At 43.2% G+C, this 20621-nt stretch overlaps 1 protein-coding gene across 10 annotated transcripts in view; it reads right to left on the bottom strand.

Annotated features, from left to right (window-relative positions):
• The window catches only part of LIMCH1 (LIM and calponin homology domains 1), a 165746-nt gene extending 145610 nt beyond the window's left edge, over window positions 1–20136 (bottom strand). For 6 of the 10 annotated variants that reach the window (XM_042871926.1, XM_042871922.1, XM_042871921.1 and 3 more), the window contains exon 1: window positions 20040–20135. In XM_042871926.1, coding sequence (XP_042727860.1) covers window positions 20040–20135 — 96 coding nt within the window. Of the gene's footprint in view, window positions 1–19727; window positions 19784–20039 lie in introns of those variants that run through there. The other 4 variants (XM_042871923.1, XM_042871924.1, XM_042871929.1 and 1 more) reach the window with 3 other exon arrangements.
• Between the last annotated feature and the right edge of the window lie 485 nt (window positions 20137–20621).

Below are 20621 nucleotides of genomic sequence, written 5' to 3' on the forward strand. Positions count from 1 at the left end.
GTCATAGTGCAGCTATTGTTTTGAGAGATGATTTCATGCCAGCACACCAAAAGATACTAGTATGATGTAGACCCTGTGCTTCAAAGCCAGACAGATAAGATTCCCTTTATCAGCATGTCTTATGAAAATGGTACTAGAATTCTTATAATGACATCCTAAAACTTAAATATAGTTTTCCCAATTCCCTGAAGCCTTTATGGAGATAAGTTCACGTTACAATCACAGCGCAAAAGCAGATTTAAAAAGAAAGAAACAAGCTTTTGTTGTAACAATAAGCATGTTGTCATGTACCCTCCACGTAGCCAAAATGTTTTACAACCTGACAAGTCACCAAGGCAAGACTTGAAGAAACCTTGGACCTCAATTTGATACTACTGCTTTACTATCTCCAGAGTATTCCAAGAATTAGCTGGAGGGAAAGGTGACATAATTTTTAAATGTATGGTTGGTGTAGGGTGTGGATGTGTGTACACATACGCTCCTGGCACACACCTCTTTAGATCTCCCAGTATCATGGTGGAACAAAATCACCAGCTAATAGAAGAACATGATCTTATCAACAGTTTGCATCAATTTTACTCCAGAAATTTTCTAACTGAAAGGTTTTATGTTGAAACAGTGCTGTCCTTTCAAATGCACTGAACAGTCTGTATTATGACAAGACTAGTACGTGTTCAAAGTAGTACTATGAAGACAAAAAAAAGAAATCCCAAGCACACTGGTTCAGATTGAATATTCTTTAAAGAATACCTGTTATAGGTAATATATAATATTATATATTATGTATAATATATTGATATATATAAATATATTGATATATATAAATATATTAATACATTATATATAATATATTTTATATATATATATAATACATTATATATATATTAAACATATAACCTTATATAAATATCTTATCAGGTATAGCCAAATTCCTAATAACTGTTAACTTCAGTGAGTTTTAAGTTCAAAAGTTCAGAATACTGTTGTATTCTGGATCACACCAGACATACTGCTTGGACTCTTGATCATACTCCTGTGATACTGAATTGATTTGTTGATCATGTATAGATGTGGAGTCCTCAGTACAGGAGAGAAGTAGACATGTTGGAGCACATCCAGAGAAGCCACAAAAACAATCCATAGAACGGAACATCACTCCTGTGATGACAGGCTGAGAGACCTGGAAGTGTTCAGCCTGGAGGAGGCTGAGGGGTGACCTAATAGTGGCCTACCAGTATCTAAAGGAGGGCTACAGGAAAGAAGGAAACAGACTCTTTAGCAGGGTCTGTGGCAACAGAACAAGGGGAAATGGCTTCAAGCTCAGGGAGAGTAGATTCAGGTTAGATATAAATAAAAAATTTTTTTACAGTGAGGGTGGTGAGGCACTGGAACAGGTTACCTAGTGTAGTTTATGCTCTGTCCCTAGAGACTTTCAAGGCAAGGCTGGATAAGGCTCTGGGCAACCTGATCTGGCTGTGGGTCCCTGTTGCATTGCGGGGCAGTTGGACTAGACAGCGTTCAGAGGTCCCAAGTACAGATCATTCCTTTATGGCTGCCAGCCCCTAAAGGAGGTTAGGGAGGAGATGACCCCTTTTGGTCCCACAGGTAACTTGCTTCCACCTGTGCTCCTGGGGCTGGCTATGCCTCTTCACCTCAATCACTGGTTCAGGTTATGATCCAACACTTCCCATACACACCACTACAAAAAAATTACATGCAGCTGTTCTTGTTCAATGTACCCAATATCTTTATGCAGTTTTTAAATGTCATAGTAGAGTCAGAGAATCATAGAATGGCCTGGGTTGAAAAAGACCACAATGATCATCTAGTTTCAACCCTCCTGCCATATGCAGGGTTGCCAACCACTAGACCAGGCTGCCCAGAGCCACATCCAGTCTGGCTTTGGATGCCTCCAGGGATGGGGCATCCACAACCTCCTTGGGCAACCTGTTCCAGTGTGTCACCACCCTCTGAATGAAGAGCTTCCTCCTAATAGCTAACCTAAACCTCCCCTGTCTCAGTTTAAAACCATTCCCCTTGAGTCAAAACCATCCCCCTAGTGTCAAAAGAAGCAAGTGATATTTGTAGATTTAAACAATAATAAAAATAAAATAGATCCCTACTTCAGATTTGCCACAAAATGTGTTAGATTTCAAAGAAAGAAAAAAAAAACCTTAACCATGAGAATGATGGGTATAAAATGACTCATTACAGCTTGACTTCTTATTATTTTAACAAGTTAGTGAAGATGTTATTGAGATAAAGCAGATTTAGAATAGCATAGTGATATCAAGCAGATCCACCACCAAGACAAATTAACAGTATATTTCCACAGTTTCTATGACAGACAAGTTTTGATCTATTAACCTCCACTTTCTGAATTTCAGCCAAAGAATTCAAACAACCTGCATACCAAGGAATTGACGATTCCACACAAGAGCACAGATGTTACTGACTAGTCTGTCCCAGACCACTCCATTACTGAAGGTCATTCCAAAATTCCTAATGTACAGACTCCTAACTCATGACTTCTTATTTCCAGAAAGCAATCATAAAGATGAAAAATATTCCAGATGAAATGCATACAGTGAGTCACACTGAAAAATAACTTTGATGGGCTTTATCAAGGAAGGTCAAGACAGAGGGTCTACAATGCTTATCAAAACAATACTCATAATTACAGCAGCTATTAGTAAGGGAAACAGAGCAGAAGGATTCTACCTTGGTAGAATAAAAAATATAATTCTAGCTGAAGGCATTTCAGCTTTGCTTCCCTCCACTTAGAACCAGTAAGGATTCACTTACTGGAACACATTTCCAAATCTTGTGATGCCACAGCACCCACACTGCTCTCTCATTCAGGTCAGCGTCAGCTTCAACTGACCACTGAGACCACTGAGTCACAGGAAGAATGTCACCAAGAAAACAGGAGACAAGGAAACTGCCTGAGAATGATAAAGAGCTGATATTAAAGCAAGAAAACTTCATTAGATCATTTAGTATCACATCAAAGGAGACAGATTGAGAGCCTTACAGAGAAACAGTTCAGGCAAGAACAATGACATTTCCTTGCTCATATAATTTGTGTGTATGGAGCACAAGCAGGAAAGAATTGCAGGCAGCTGAAGAGATAATTTTATATGTCAAATAATCACATATCTTGCTCTGAGATTTGACTATACTGGCTTTTGCTACAATACTCAGTAGTGTTTCTTATTAAGTTATTTATAACAAGGTTTTAATAGCTGATCACTAGTCACACATCCCTCATTTACTAGGATCGTCTGGCATCCTAATGCATAGAAGAGAGCTGTAGTTTTGCCTCCATAATGCTACAGAATGCCAACTACGCTGCAAAGAATGCAAGGTCTAAGGAGTTGCAAACTAGAATACAGTCTCAAATTGATGTTCTCCACATCACAGGCCCAATAATGACATGAAAAAGACTCTTGTTTGCAAAGTACATTTTTTGCAAAGATACTGTAGTGATGAGCGCTAAAAGAGTCTGAGAAAGTCAGGAATTCTGCCCTCAAGATTTGGTTTGAATAGCACATAGTAAACGTGGCACAGGACTGCATGTTGAACAGTAAGGAGAAAGTGAAACACTGAATAGCTGTTCATTAAGAGCAGCACCATTCATTTTGTTCACTAAAGAGATACTCAGAAGAAAGACAGCAGTGACCATGTATTTAATATGCATGCCCATGAAGGGGAATTGAGCTTGCGGAGACAACAATATTCTATTCTTTTAGCAGCCCTGACCCTGCAAATTTCATCATGTTCTCCAAGGCTGAAGACAGAAACTTGCAAATGTAATTATTCAAATAACCCTCACTTCACGAATGTTTAGCAGTCTTCAGTGAAAGCAGATTCCAAGACTCTGGGTATTGCATGAGTGAAATAGAAACCCATCTATTTCCGTAGCAGGAATACAGAAGTGCTTTTGGTAATTGTCTGTTTTTAAGTTTTTATGTGCAGTTCAATCTAACAAATGCTGTGAGCACCAGGCAGGAGATGAACGGCCAAAGGACTAAACAGTCAAAGGAAGCATATGCTCAAAAGAAAAACAGTAAGGAAAAAGAAAAAAAAAAGGAGGAGAAGACTGAGAGAAGCTTTCTTGGGCTGCCCTGAAGTCAAATAGCTTGACTGGGTTTTAGCAGAAGCTAAAATTCCAGCAGCAGCCTGTACACTGCTGAGATATTTACATATACAGGAAATGATTATTTGCATTAATATTCATCCATTTTCTTATATTTTCTGCTGTTCAAAAGGGCACCAAGCTGGACTTTCTGCACAGTAAATGTGAAAGGTCTATTGGTGTAGGAAGTTGTGTATCCTACGATGAATACACTGAACCATCCTCAATTCTGCATGGTAATAAAATTCACTGTAATTGATTAAAAATACAATAGTAATTTAAAATAAACTGATGTATCTAAGAAATGCAAGTCATTTATTTTCCCATACCAAACAACTGATCGTTTATCCTTTGGGTGATGAAATTTGCTTCTATTAAGATAGCAAGGTTATCCTTATGAAGTGTGCTGAATTCCTAAATTACACATCTTCTGTAAATGATTAAAGGTATAACTTTAATCAACAAAAACCACTAACAACAAACCAGGAGTCACTCTATCACGCTACAAGCATGACCCTAAAATCTGAGTGTGGGAGGACAAAGCCAGCGAGTGCCTTGTCTCAACATGGAAATGAGATATCACCACCACCAATAGAAATGAGTAAACATACTCTACCAAAACACATACTTATGGAATATCTCAATCCAGGATTTAATAATTAAAAAGGTCACATGCAGATAGAATCTTGCCTCCAGCCTGAGCCACTGCTGAAGGCTGTCAAACTCCAGGTGATATTCGTAACAGAAGAATTACACAGGAATGCCTGTAGGCTGTAGCACACAAATTCAGCAAAGGAGAATGCCAGGCAAAGGCCCAGAAAGCCATGATCTATCCATTTCTCAGTAATTACATATTAAGTCTTTTTGCTCATGAAATTTAAGCAAACAATTCAGTTTTCTTTTTATAGACTTCAGTTGCAAAATGTACTTTTGTATTACGAACAGAGTAGCAGGAAATATTATTACTAAAATATGATTTAACACCATTCTTTCTTTCTACAGAATGAATCCTTTTGTGTCAGATTATATTCATAAACACACATACCTACTTACCCAAATATTTTCCAAATGTATATTAGCTTAAAAACCAAACTTGAAGTCTAAAAATACAACATACATCAGCTGGACAGAGTACTGGAAACTTATCTCTTGTTGAAAGGGCCATCAGTTCTTTTCTGTTCAAGGCTTTGTTCTTCCTAATAATGAAAACCACCTTTGTTCTTCTCCTTTCACACCTATGATTAAATCCACAAGAGAATTGCTCACCAGAAGCATACAGAATTTATTCAGTGCACTCAGGCAGCAGAATAAACCAGAACAAATTGATGAGGCCAGGGAAAGGGTGTTGGCTTGATAAAAATTAAAGGTATTATCACAATTCTCTCTAGAATTTTACTGAACATTATACAGACACAGTGTGAGAATACGTGTCTCTAAAGCTGAAATCAGATACAGATCGTGGGAGACCAATACATTCTCTTCGTCATGCAAGAGATCCAAGGCCAGTGAAAAATATATTAGTAAAGAAACTGATGCTTTAAGGGCATGGATTGAATCAGAGATCTTCCTTCTATCTGCTGATCAGCAGCAAAACAACACATAAGGAAATAAAACCTCTCTATCCAGCATGGATCAGTGCCAGCTCCAACTAAATTACTGATTCTTGATTTTAATTAAAGGAGGAACACTTGTACCTCAGCTTAAAACTGGAGCTCCCACAATAGCACACAAGGTAACTTCCAGGTAACTGCTAAGAAGCAGAGAAGAGAGAGGAATGATCATTTGAGTACCAAGGGTCCAAAACCCAAGAAGTACTTCCCTCTAGCTACATCTGGCCCAACTGTGCTGGCAAGAACACATGGTGCCACCTCCATGAGAGATGAGGAGGAGGGCAATGATCAGCACCATCTGCACAAACAAGAAGTCACAGAAAAGGCACTGGCAGCATCAACACCACTATTAAAATAACCGTCTTCCCAGGACTATGTTACCTATGTGACTAACCATGGAAGCTACAATAACAGTCTTCAGGAAGTGAACAAGACAAATACATGCTGAGAGAGACTTCCTTGTTGCCGAAAGACTTCACTAAGTGTTTGTGGAACACCTGTATACAGAGCCTCAAGCACACAGACAGTATCTGTAGTGCCCCAGAACAAGCAAAGCTGAACAAAAGTCTGGCTTTTAAGTTCCTGGCTTGAAAGTATTGTGGGGAAAAAAAAAAAAAAGGGTATTTATGGTAACTCTGTACTCTTTGCCCACAGGGCAGAGAGGTTATAACTCTAAATACAAAGGATGCAAGACAGGTGAAAAATTTTTAAGCAGTGCAGAATTAGTTGTTTAATGGGTCTGCTAAGTGACAGCATGCTCCCAGTAAAGAGTTCTGACAGCAGAAAGCCTTTAATCCAAGTGAATAACTAACTGGGAATAATGTCAGCAAAACAGCTGCCTGGATGCTACACTGCTCATCTTGAATAGAGGAACAATTGCCTACAATTGGAAAGCAATACATTTCAAGCCAACCTCAAGGTGAAGAGCAAGAACTAACACCACAGTTTAACTACTATCTGCCATCGTCTTCTGCATTAAAAATGAGAGTATGAGAGAGGATGGCAGAACCACATAAGGAAACAACTGTTCTCTTCAGAAACACAGCAGCATAACTCCAGGAACAAATTGAGAGGTATACAAGTCTCTTCCAAAGAGAAGATATAGTAAGCTAGTACATATTCATTCTCAATGTGGAAAGGCATACTAAACGCTGGTGCAAAAGAACTATTAAGAAAAGAAACAACTTCACAGAATCTGTCTACTAAAGAAGCTATTTGAGAATCTTTTGAACATCTTACTGAAACTAGCATGGCAATCTCATACTTGCAGCAGAACAACCCGCACCTCCCCTGCATCATGATCAAGCCTGCCATCCAGATGTCAACCAGACTTCACCCAGAGCAGGAGAAAATAAACAACAACTATAATTTTACAGTGAATTAGAAAGTGCCTGGTTTAGGTTATATTCTCTGAAGTGCCCATTCACTATAGGTTGCCTTCTCTTGATGCTCTCTATCCAAAATCCCCTCCTCTTAATCTTTTCCCTTTACAAAACTTTTTTTTTTTTTTTCCCCTCTGCATCAGATTTGGACTGGCTTGCCCCAGTGTTGAAAGAGGATAAAGATATTTCAAATGCATTCATCAGAAGCTCCAGGAATAGCAGCAGCTCTGAGCCAAGACCTTACCCACACCTGGGTAAGTGCCAACATACAGTTCAGGTAATAAGAGATAACAGAAGTCTTACATAAGAATTTTACTCAAGTTCCTACGGTAGCTCTTCAATTGGTGAAGCAAGTTTAACAGTTGTTAAAAAAAAAAAATCCACCTATGCCAAAACACAGGAACAATAAGAAAAATCTTGGTATTATACGCACCAGAAGATACAAGGAGAATGGATGATTAAACACAAGTTACTCCAGAGAGTTTGCAATAGCCATTTTTCCACATAAAGATATCTAAAACACTCTGGGCATATAGTATGCAGCCAGCTGGCAGCATCCACGTGACAAAGATGCACCTTTTGCCACTTCATCTGCTCTGTATTAACTGACAGATTCCTTGGCAGCCATTTACAGAAGGCAAAATCCCCCCAACCTTTCTGTATAGTCAATTAATATAAAGATGTCCTAATTATGAAACAAACAAGAGAGTTTGGCAAAGCAGACTATAACAACAAAAAAGGAGAATAGATAGAAGGCTTACCTGCATCCTGGGCTCGCTGCAAAACTCCAGAGAGGGGATCTCCAGAAGAGATCCTTTCCCACTGGCAGTCAGCTCTTAAATGGCTCTAGGAGAGGTGCAGCCAGGCTCCACCCTTCCGGCAGCACAGGTGAATTGCCTTCACCTGTGCTTCCATGTCTGACTCATTGCTCACCTCAGGTGATCAATCAGAGGTTCAGGCCATGATTCAGCAGTTCCCACACATTTGCCCCCACAAATGGTGAGTACAATGGCCCAAAGCACTGAGCCATCCAAAAGTTAGATGGGCTTTGATGAGCAAGAAAGTCATTCTGCTTTATTAGCAAGAACAAAGTCATGATTCTCTCAATTTTATTAGTCCAAATCTTTCATCACAGCACCAGGAGCAAAGGCTATACTTAATATACTCCAGAAATTCCCACATATGCTCTTTCCTTCCAACAGCTTCTGGTATCAAGAAATCCTAGTTCTGAGGAGAAGGACAATCTTGCAGATCCACACACACTGCTCTGAGTGTGTTTTTTGTAGATACTTTCAAGAGATCCATACATGCAATTGCACATGGAGAAATCATCAGACTGCAGCTCCTTTCATCTCATGCCATTGTCCTGCGGAAAACTGCACAATATACTGGCTGAGAACACAGGGCATGAGAATACACACTTCTCCCTGGACTAACGGCTTTCTACACACAGAAGAGTCATTGTTCTAACACACTTTTCATTGAAGATATTAAACATTTTCCTCATACTCTAAGTAAACACCAAGTACCAACAAATCTCCCTCTGCCAGGCACAGATCTAATGACACTATCATATTTGCTTTACCAACCACTTATGCTTTGTACACAGTTGTAATTACATCTGAAGGCCTCTTCCTCCACAACAAAACAGGAGCTTATGTTTTGCTCCTCCATTCCATTTGGTGTTTCAGATACCTACCTCTTCCCTCTCAATCCTAAAAGAAAATAACAAGCTTTCATTTTCTTTCTAAAGTGGTTCAGTTTATCTGCATCAATTGCCATCTATCCCTTTCCCACAAGCTGGTCAGAGCTTGCCACCATATAATAAGGTTAGAAATAGTGGCAGAATCACTATACTGACTTCTAAGAAGCTGCTGGACTCCAGGAGACCTCCAGGAGCCTATGAATAGCAGTAGATGCTATTACCCTGAAGCTTCATTTCTGTTTGAAGCAACCCTATCATAAGCATATACTGGAAAACACTCACTACCCATAGTCAGCACCAACCCCCTGCTCTTCAGCAGCACCTATTCCCTTGTAGCACGAGCTATGGGAAACTTTCACATTGAGGTCCCCATCCTGTGCCAAGGCTGCCAGCAGTGCTACTTCTGGTAGCCTGCTTCTCGTATTCATATGGAGCATGTACTCAGGCCATACAGGGGCATGATTCTCCCCTTCCCCTGTGCAGACAACCCCTTACATTCCTCCTCCTGAGAGATGCTAAGAACAGGAAAAAGGCAGAAAACAAAAGCTTTCAGCACAGTTTGAGATCGCAGCACTTTGAAGAAGTCTGCTCTGGCTTTAATGTATTGATTTCCTCAAGGCCCTTCATGTGGGAAGTTAAAAAGCAAGTTTCCTCCACACAGCTCTAAAATGAAAAAGAAAAGCCTGTATGGCATTGTAGGCTTAAGCACTGCACTGAGAAACTAACAAATGCTGAAGGGAAAGTGGGGAACCACAACACCAGAAGTGCCTACAACTAGAACGTGCTCTCAAGTGTCTTGGTTGAAATCCAAAAAAAAAAAAAAAAAAAGCAAAGACTTAAACCTATTATACTGCATTACTACTTCAGAGAGACTAGCAAACTACAATGAAAAGAAATTAATGGTTAGACTCCCAAGCTCTGGAAGACTCAAACTGCTAGGAATGTTGTCTCAGAACTACCCCTGTGAATTTCCATGGTTATCCCACAGCCATTTACAGCAGCTTTGCTTACTTTCTCCCCTGAAGCTAGTCAAAGGAAGCAAAATGACGGGAAGGAACAAAGTAGCAAAGTATTTATTACAGAGACAGTTTTAAATGACAAATCTTTTTGTTTGGCATACTCTGAGAGAACTCCAGCACCAACTGAAGCACATCCTTCAGAAGGGCAGCTGCAATTAATTCCGTGTGATGTTCTTTGCAGAGCACGGCACGGAGTGCGCCGCTGCAAATGGAAGTGGCTGCTGCTATCCAAGAGAAATAATCACTGAGAGATATGTGAGGGAGGTGAAATTACTCTGCAGCTCCACCAGCTTTATTTTTAACGCCCGGCTCCCCTTACACTTGCCTTCACACAGGGCATGTCTGACCCCTCAGCTGTGCTATGCCAATCTAAGAAGCTCAGGATGCCAGGAAGCGCGGTGCAGCAGCCACTACCTCCATGCCAGACGTGGCTGTGTGCCACACTGTCCCACAGAGACGTGCAGTTCTCTGTGCCCATGGGCAGAGTGCTCACCCAGAAGCGGTGGCCATCAGTCCAGCACTTGGCCAAAGGGCAGTGCAGGCAGGGTGGCACTGATCTGAGAGGAGAAAATACGGCCCCAGCAAGCCTGGAGATCTGCATGTTCGTAATTAAAATGTTTCGAGGGTATTTCTGCTTCTCCATAGAAAGGCAAGCTGTTTCTAATAAAAGATAATTTGAGTTGCTTGAGCTTTGTTGATTTATGCCTTTTTTTCATGTTACTCCAAAACTGAAGGCCCCTTGTCAAAATAAGAATTGGTTTTGGGAGGGGTGGGATGTAAGGCTAAGGGTTTGTATCATTTCTTTCAGCTTTGAGAGAGTCACCTTTACAATTCACTGACTCTGAGACTTTTCTCTTCCTTGATGGTGCCATTTTTCTGGAAAACAGTTCATTCCCTTGGCTACCTTCAGTCAGTCCAAACCCTGGCAGAAGATGCACACTGCACATGTGTGCTCCAAAATAAAGACTTCCGTTTTCTCCAAACCACCACCACCTTAAAAAACAACACATCAGATTCAGGAAAAAGAGAAACAGAAGAACTTTTACATACTTGCATTTTTTTTTTCCCCTGTTTAGATTACATGTTTATAGTTATGCTTCTGGACTTAAAGAAAGCTTTGACCTCTCCGTTGCTACAATACATGTAAGTTAGCCCACTGAAATGAATCTGAACAACATTTACTCACAAGGCATTCAGCTCAATGTTCAGGACACTGCCATCCTTGCCTATGATGCCCTCACAGAGACAAGTCAGCCACTCCTATCTCTCCTCATTCCTCCCTACCCTTCCACAAACCCAGTCAGAAGATACTCACTGCCAAGTAGCAAATTGGGAGGGAAAATAACAAAAGTGTAACCCCCAAATCCATACCTATTCTATTTGTTCTGAGATGTTGGAAGAAGACCTGCACATTCTATCAGAGCCATGACCTTCTGCTGGAACTATAAGGGCATAACGCAGCCCTGTAAGTTCTCTGAACACACTGCTTGCAAAGCAAAGCACCATGAAGAGATTTTAATCTCAGCCCTGTGTCCTCTGTAGCCATGCAACCATTCTCCTCCCACTTGCAAACAGTTATTTATGGGCATCAGCCTACTCTTACGCAAAAGAAAGGCTTCTTCAAGTCAGAGTAAAGGTTACCACTATTTGTGCCAATCTGCAGCCTGTTCTTGAAGTACAAATTCAGCTGAGTTTCTTGGCTCTCTAGTTTTAGTTGCTTGAGATTTTTTCCCCTTCAACTCTGCTACCTTTGGAGATGGCAAGTTCCAGTATTAGAACACACACTTATTTATTTTCATCTTCAGATCACAGTATCTCCAACAGTCCCATCCTGCATAAGCAACTTCATGTGATGCTACCAAGCACTGTCAGTTCCTAAAGTCAAAGGCATTGATTTGCACCTGTGTTGGATGTAACAGAACTGACATCAATTTTGGGAACTGTTACTTGTTATTAATCTTTCAGAGATTTCAAATCCTCATGTTGGGGAGAAAAGCCTGAATCACAGCAAAGTACGATGAGGAACAGAAAGCAGGTAACAGCCTAATTTAAAAATGAGATATGTTAATCTGTCCAGAGACTTCACTGCTCATGACTGCAATACTGAACTAAAAACTGACCAATGCCTCGAGGAAAGGAAACAGTAGTAAGGTATTCTCAGGAAGAAGACTTTTACATTTTTTTGCAGCACATTGAACACATACGGCCACCTTCTGTGTAGCTTGTAAATAACCACAGGGCTGGAATGAAGGTGGGGAGATTCTGGAGGTTGGAAGAGACGTCACAAAGAATTTTTCCTTTTATGCTGTTCCTGAAACTCTCTGTGGGATCACAACATGGAAGAATTCCTGTGCTATTTCCAGCATGAACAAGGATCATAGAGAAATGTCTGTGAAGGCGAGATTAATGGAGATAATTTCCCTTTTACCCTACTCATTCAACTGTAGAAAGCAGAGTTAAAGAATTGCTTTTCCATCACGCAGCTCCTCAGTCTGTAAAGTGCCCCATGAATCACTGCCAATGATGCCGGAGCCAACAAGGCACAGCAATATTATTTTTTAAAAACTTTAGCTTGTCAAAGCTGTTTTCAAAATCAAACTGTCTCTGACACTAGGCAAGATATCCAAAAGCGGCAGAACGTAGCACAACAGGGCTTCTCTTCAAATAACAAAATCAAGAGAATTCTGTCCTTTCTCTAACATCGAAGTCACTAGAGTATTTCAAATTAATTTTAACATGAGGAGCAAGCATTGTTAATAACTGCATCGTTAAGCTAGCCCTTCTGTTAAGGTAAGATTAGTACCAACAATCTTTGAATCATTCATAGAATGAATCATAGAATGGTTTGGGTTGGAAGGGAAATCTAAGACCATCTAGTTCCAACCCCTGCTATAGGCAGGGACATCTCTCACTAGACCAGGCTGCTCAAAGCCCCATCCAGCCTGGCCTCGAATGCTTCCAGGAAGGGACATCCACAATTTTATCCACAACATTATATATACATATATTAGATAAAAGAGTTAACAGTTTTGAGCAAGTTATAGTAGACCTGATCAGAGTATCTATGAAAGCAAAGGATTATTATAACCAATAATATAACCACAAACAAAGAACCACTTAAGGATTTAACAATCGAATTCTCAAGAATTAAGCTTGCCCATCATCTCCTCAAGACCCAAAAAGCAAGTGGAGCTCATTTTTTATTGGTCAACAATAGCTATGCAAAGTGAATTAAATAACAGAATCTCACCAAGCCAGCCAACCACTCATGTTTAGTTTTCTAAGATAAAAGAGGTTTAGTAGAAGTAGTTAGATTGGAAGCCAAACACATTTTATGCTGCCTTGAGGAGTTCCCACAAAGGAAAGTCAGTAGCGTACCTAGAAAACATTCATCAAAAGCCACAGGAGTTTTGCCTCCATAAAGAGAAGATCTTGTTCATGTAAACAGATGCTTAAATGTGGTGATACTGTAAGCATCCAATAAAGCAGGATTAAAAATAAAATTTAGCAACATTCACTCACCTACTTTCAAGAAACCACAGACCCACAGAATTATTCAGGTTTCTGGGGTCCCTGAGGGCCTCTAAGCCCAAGCTCCTACCCCATACCAGGGCAGAAGTCAGCCAGAGCTACTTGTTTGGAGCTCTTTTCAGCTGGGCATCAAGCCACCCAGGGATAGGCAGCCCGCACCAATGCTCAGCTGTCCTCACGAAGTAAGGAGAAGCATCTTTGCTAAGTTAGAACCTTTCCTCTTTTAGTGTGTGACAGGTGTCTCATTCTCCTGCCCCATGTCTCTGTCCTCTCAACAACCTGCCTCAAGCTACTAGGCTCCCTGCCATGCACTTCTTCTCCAGCCTAGCTCCCAGGGAAGGTACTCCAATCCCAGCCAGCTCCAGGGCTCTCTGCCAATCTCTCTCCAATGTCCCAATGTCCTTTCTGTGCCATGGGCCCCAAAACTGGATGCAGTATCGCAGGTGTGGCCTAGCAAACAAATAACCACTTCCATCAACTTACATCAATCCTTTCTGCTGCCAGGACGCAGCTGCCCCATATTTAACCTGCTGCCCTGCTGGTCCCCCCCAGGCCCTCTCCAGGCAGCCACTCCCCACACACTGCACCACAGCAAAGGGTCATTCAGCCTGTCCCAGGTACACTAAGTACATTTCTGTTTAATAAATAAGAGGCAGTTTAAGTCAGGGTGTGTTCTAGTTCATCACATTCTTACAAACCTACCTCTAGGGCATGTGGTGCAGCCCTTTCACCTGATACTGTTCTCGCCATAGCTTGAAGAGGTTTCAGCTATTAACTTTGATATTATAGTACCATAGTAGCTGTAATTATCATAACCGAGGGGACTGAGTGAAGCAAGGGAGCACAGTAGTTTCATTCTTAAACGACACACTGAAGGAGGGAAAACTGAGATCTTCACATTCTGTATGCCAGAATGCTCACACCTTCCCCCATCCAGCTTTATCAAGCACTCTTTCCAATGATGCTTTCACCCCCAGTAAATTTTGCTTTTACTGTACTAGTCTTATACAACTGTTCTTGTTGGGATATTTACAATACTAATACATAGAAGCGTTCATCGGTGGATGAAGAGCTCATGGACTGGCAGCTTCTGCAAACCAAAGATAATATAGCTTTTATAACCTGTTGTGAAATAACTCTTCCTTCATTGACTAACACATTCTAGAAAACAATTCTGCCACACTGATCATCTGCTTATTCTCCAAGCTAAGAAAGATTCCAGCTTTCTAGATGATAATTTTCTTTAAAATAAAAAATGTAGTTAACACCAGCAGAACAAGTGGAAAGAGGTTGAATAGTTGCATCCAACAGATCTTTGCAACCAATTAGACAAAGACATTCCAGACCCTGGTTTTTAAGGGCAGATCTTTGATCTGTGATCTTTTACCTATTTTAGAATTTTAGTAATGAAAGGAGAAATGAATTCAGTTTTAAGGAAATTAGCAGCACAACCCTACATTTCTTGACATTATCCCTTTATCAATAGTATTGTTGTTCTCACTATTCTCACCCTTGTGTTACGCACTACTTGTAACATGGCTTACACAGATCTCATGACAAGGGAATTGGGTCAATGTACACGGGACACACAGCTGCCATGCAACTGGGGGAGGAAAATATTTCTAGAAGGCGATGGTTTAGTACATCAGAGATTGGACATGTTCTTCCAACCCTTTAAAACAATTTAGTTTTCATTCCACTGAATGACTGACCTAGCCAGAACGAAGAGCACCCCATCAACCTCATCTGCCCTCACTAAATGCTGCCCTGGAGATGTAGAGAAAGAATGAAGAATTCCATTCCCAGTCATAATAACTGCAGTAAAGTTACTCTGAACCATCCATCTTTTGACTCTTTATGATTAACTTATAAACATTATGGGAAATATTAATCTAACTTTAGCTGTCCACAGATTAGCCAGTTGGTCCATTCATATTAGTTTCTTCCAGTCTGAGGAACATCCTCATAGAATCATAAAATGGCTTGGGTTGGAAGGGACCCCAAGAACCATCAAGCTCAACCCCTCTGCTGCAGGCTGGTCTGCCAACCTCCACATTTAATACTAGGCTTTATAAATTCCACCATGATGAGGGATTTGTGACTAGCACATATCAACTATAAAGTTAGGTGCTTAAAGACAGCCAAGATGGATACTAATCTGTCAATTGAAGCTATTTTTCAAAGCTCAAGGCCTGTGTTCAGAGCTCACTGATGTAACTGAGAATCTCTGCTATACTTCCCCAGTGGATTTGGGGTTGCATACAGCAGCCTTCCCACAAGCTGGACCCTCTTACCATCAGGGCAGACACCTTCATTGTACAAAGCTATAGACCTGAAGTATTACCAGGTCAGGCACTGTTGGCCTAGATAACTACACTTGTCCCTTTAAGTTCATTCCCAATACATTATGTAAAGTACACAAGTAAAACACTCTTCCAGTAAGAGAAGAAAAAGAAACACAAAGAAAACAGGAAAGACTAGAAACTGAAAAAAAAAAAAAAAAAAGTCAGCTGTAGGCACTGTTTGCAGCATAACTCACCAACTTTCCTACAAGATTTGCTTAATAAAACCATGTAGTCCTAAGTCTTATTGCACTTTTCTACATGTGAGTGGTTGCATTCAGATACTTTCACAGGCAGTCAAACTGGCTTCTCCAGAGCTGCCTCCTGCAGAAAACATCTGCTGGATTTAATCTATTCCTGAGTATCAACAAGACTGATGGTCCCAGTCTTGCTGGGGCACCATGGTTGTGGGACTAGAGTCCGTAATCAAAGATCTTAAAATCCCTTTGAAAGCAAAGGAAGAGTTGATAGATAGTCTAGATACAATCCTGCAAGAGACAAGTTTCTCATATACGTAGCCAATCAGTAGGTTTAACCAGTATGTTCAATAGAAGGAGCTTTATCTCTGATATTCCTCCAAGTCAGGGCACACCAATCAGTGTCACACTGTATTTTGAAGGCCATATAAACCGACGTGTGTATTCCTCAGGTTCTAGACACCTTCAGTAGATAACCCAATCCACTTCCTTCATCATATATGATTTTGTCAATGAGCTACTCCCACTGACTTTTAAGCAATGGGAGACGTAAGTCTCAGCCTTCTAGAACTGCATCCGCAGAAGGGAGAGACATCCTAACAAAATCTTGTTTCCAGACTCCTGAGGCAAGACAATAACATGAAATTTACTTGCCCGGATCACTGTTTTTATACCTCTCACACTGCCTCTAGATACGGCGGAGCAGATGGTGGCATGGCTGTTCTGCTGCACAAAAGGGCACTTCCAGAAGCACCAAGTAATACACCTGGCCCCAGTTCTGGAAGCAACCAGCTTAAAGCTGCTGCCTTCAGAGAAATCTATTGGAGGTAAACAAAAAAAAAAAACAACAACCACACAACCAACAAACCCCTCTGGCTCACAAGCTTCTTAACAACACAACTCTCCAGGAAAATACATATGAAAGTGGCAGAGTTAGAAATTACTGCACATTAGCCCATGCACATCTATAGGGAATGGCGAAGTCAAACACTGACCATAGAGGACAGAAAGCACGCCCTGTTTATTATTACCAGACAACAATAGAGGAAGCATTCTTATCAGCTGGCAAAGTTTCTAAGGAATACAAGTCTATGGAAAAGCCATCCCTAATTGAACCAAGTTTCAACAACGAGGACAGAGCATATTAATGAGGCGATGAGGAGATAACAATACCCTGAGGAGCTGCACCAGTATTAAATGTGGCTTTATTACTGTATTGCTGTTACGAATCCTTGCAGCAAGAACGACTGTTTATACAGATGTTCTTTCAACCACCAGTTATTGTAGTTTAAGCAAACACACTGGGAACCTTGACATTTTAAAATTATGGGCCATTAGATTAAATTAGATTTGTTATTTTGCTTTAGTAAGCCACTACACTTTACAAGGCTGATACATTCTTTCAGTGAAACTGAGCTGTGTTAATTGAAACGAGATACTGCACCTTTAATAATGCAGGCTGATGGAGCTGCCTTGCAGGGTTTTTCATCTGGTGCCTTTATTTTAAGTCTTCTGAGTGCCACTAATATGGTTCACTTTATCATTAAGAGGGCATTCTTTGTGTAAGTAGCACATGCCAAGTCAAACTAAAATAATAGAACTGGTTTACTGTTACACAGGGGGAAGTATGGCTGATATTTGTGCAGAACTGAACATGTGAGCAAGGCTGAATTTCAGTTTCCTATCAACAGTGACTTGTGATTGGAGCAGAAAGTCCACAGAATCCCCACATCCCAGCTCCTGTCACACGCAGATCACATCAGACCTGTCAACACCACATCCAGATCTCAGGCCCTTCTGCACACTCAGATGGACTTCAGTGCTTCTGTTCCATAGCTCAAGGGAGGCACAAAGGGGATGGGATTGTTATGAGGAACCACCCACTTCACTGCAAGCAGGATTCTCCTATTCTTCAAAGAGTGGAATAACTCTGAGAGAGGAAAAAGATGACTTCTAGCACCCAGCTGACACGCTCTAGTGAAACATCAAATGCCAAGGAGCAAAGGCAGGCCTCTCGGACACTCACTCTGAGCCTTAGCACCTGTCTGTGCAGCGCCCAGCCTGCTCCTGGACTAGCAGAATGCTGCTGCAGCAGAGACAGCACTTGGATGATATTTAAACTGGATGAGAATCCATCCCTGAACCACACAGCTGGTTCCTTACCAATAAAAACGTGCAGCTTCAGATCTGCGTGTTTCTGCCTCAGCTTCCTTGTGTGGCACTGCTCTACTGTCTGACAGACTCCAAGCTCTCTGCTAGCACCCTCACTGCCAATCCTCCACATCCCATACCAAGGACATCAGCAGCCAGCTTACTGCAGTTGCTGCTTGTTTTATTTTCATTTGAGAGAGACATCCTTGTAAATGCTCACCACTGAGCTGGAGGCCACCACACACACAAGGATTGCTAACACCTCTGGGCCAGCGCATAGACAGCTGAGGAACAACTGCAGAGCTGAACGAGGTGGACCTAGCAGCCAGGCATGGCACAACCCTATTTCTGGTTTTCACTCAAATCAATGGGGCTTAATACCTACAATAAATAGATAACATCTTAGGATGTTACAATTGATGTTGCTTTTCAATATCCTTGGGCTAATGTATCAAGTTCCACACCATTTGCTCAGTCCAAGGATGGTGAACGCTGACCGCACTTTTCTAAGAGGTGTTAACCCTCATACCTCAGAGCTTAACACAAAAGGAAATACCATGCACAAGGCACATGGGACCACACCTGCTTCACAGGCAGCTGACAGCCTCACCACACACATCACACGTTTGCCATCCATGCATCAAGAAGATTAAAAAAGTGAATAAGGAAGGGTGAGAGGTTACATCCAGCTTCCTCTATCCACATGGCTCTCCTGGGCCAGCACCAAGGAGTTAAGCCTCTTCCTACTCCTCTTACCTGCCCCATCACACACCAGCATAGGCATGAGAACTTGGGAAGACAGGGAACTGCCCAGGAGGGAGGTTTCCGCCTGACCCACACGCGCTGCTTCTAGACAGGAAGGCTCACACTCCCTTCATTATCATCATGCCCGGAGTGATTGCTGGCAGCCTCATTACCTACCGACCTGCTTTGCTGCTGAGTTCCTGGCATCCTTAGCAGCCAGAACCAACAGTCATAAGCTGCTGTGCACCGAGCAGGGTCACATGCCTCCCTCCTGCTCCTCTGTTGTAAGGAAGGATACACGGGGACCACCTGATTCATCTGCCCTACGCAGTTGCCTGCACGCACTGCACTTCTCCCTTGAGCTGTACACTGGCACAGAAGTCCTTCTTTCCCCATTCCTCTGCGTTCCCATCTCTGGTCCTCTTGTCCTCTCTCTGGTCTACAGCAACTGGCCAGCTATGTCAGTGCCTGACACAGCACTGCCGTTTCAGATGACGTTGGAGTCAACCATTATTCCTGAGAATATACTTGAGAATGTAGGAATCCCACCGTCGCGGCGACTTTACCAACCATTCGCCCAACCACCGCAGGAGAGCAGAACCTAAAGCCGCAGATTAAACTCAAAGCCTGCAACTGACGGGATCTCCTACCCGGCTATCTCGGTTTATGCCACATTCGCGGGTATTCTGCACCAGCAATACGGCGCGGAACTACTCAAAGCGTTGCTATTGTTACACGCCAAAATATTGAACTACAGCATCTCACCTCCACCTGCCCGTCTGCGCGTTCTACAGCGCGAGCAAACCCCGAGCGAGACCCGAGGGGCAGCGCCGCATTGCCCTCAGCTTTCGGGAGCAGCACAGGAGGGGATGCGGGCACCCCCACCACCACGAGCCTTTCCGCGTTACCTTCGCGGCCCTTCTGCGGCCGGGAGTGCCCCGGGGGGTCTGGTCTCCAGGAGGGCCGGGGAGCCCCGGTGCCCCCAGCCCGGGAGGAAGCGTCGGCTCCAGCACCTGCGCTGCTGTTTACGGCCGCCCCACTCAGCCCGAGCCAGGGGGCGGGCGAGGGAAATACGATTAAGGGCTTAAATCCGGCGTGGGGGCTGCGGCGCGGATGCCGCAGAGCGCAAATCGCGCGCTCCGAGAACCGCCGGAGCCCCGCGGCCAGGCGGCAGCTCGGGACTGCGGCACGGCGCCCACACCGCGCTGCCATCGCCTTACCTCGATCCACTTCTGCGCCTCGCCGAACGCCGGCTCGGGCTGCGGGCAGTCGGGCGGGGGCTGCGCTTCTCCCAGCTCCAGCGCGGGGCTGGCCATCGGGGAGCCGCGATGAGCGCCGGGCAGCCGGCCGGGGAGCGCCGCAGCCTGTACCGCTGCCTGCCGCGGCGGGGCCGGGCGGCTGAGCTCTACAGCCCGGCGGCTGCGGCTCGCCTGCGGTAACCCCGCGCCTGGTGCCGCCTCGGTCCTTCCTCCCTCCCGCCCTGCCTCCGCCCCGCCCGCCGCGTTGCCGGCTAAAAATAAAACAGACGGGCCAAGCGGCTTTGCCTGCAGCCCGGGCACGCGGCCCGTCCCCCCGGGGGCGGCCGAGCCCTCCCCGGCTGCAACCGGCGTTGTGCCCGCAGCCCCGTCCCTCAGCTCACGGCAGCGCTGCGGAGGGAGAGCGGCCGGGAGATGTCGGAGTGATGCCCGAGAGCTCTGTGCTCCAAGGTGTGCTGAGAAACACCGCACGTGAGCGTGGGCTTGGGGCGAGGGAAGACAGCAGAGCGCATCCTGCAGACCTGCGCGGCTGATAAGGCGGTGCGA

Source organism: Lagopus leucura, unplaced genomic scaffold (assembly GCF_019238085.1).
Source record: "Lagopus leucura isolate 7727_CA_CO unplaced genomic scaffold, USGS_WTPT01 Super-Scaffold_100004, whole genome shotgun sequence".
Lineage (NCBI taxonomy): Eukaryota > Metazoa > Chordata > Aves > Galliformes > Phasianidae > Lagopus > Lagopus leucura.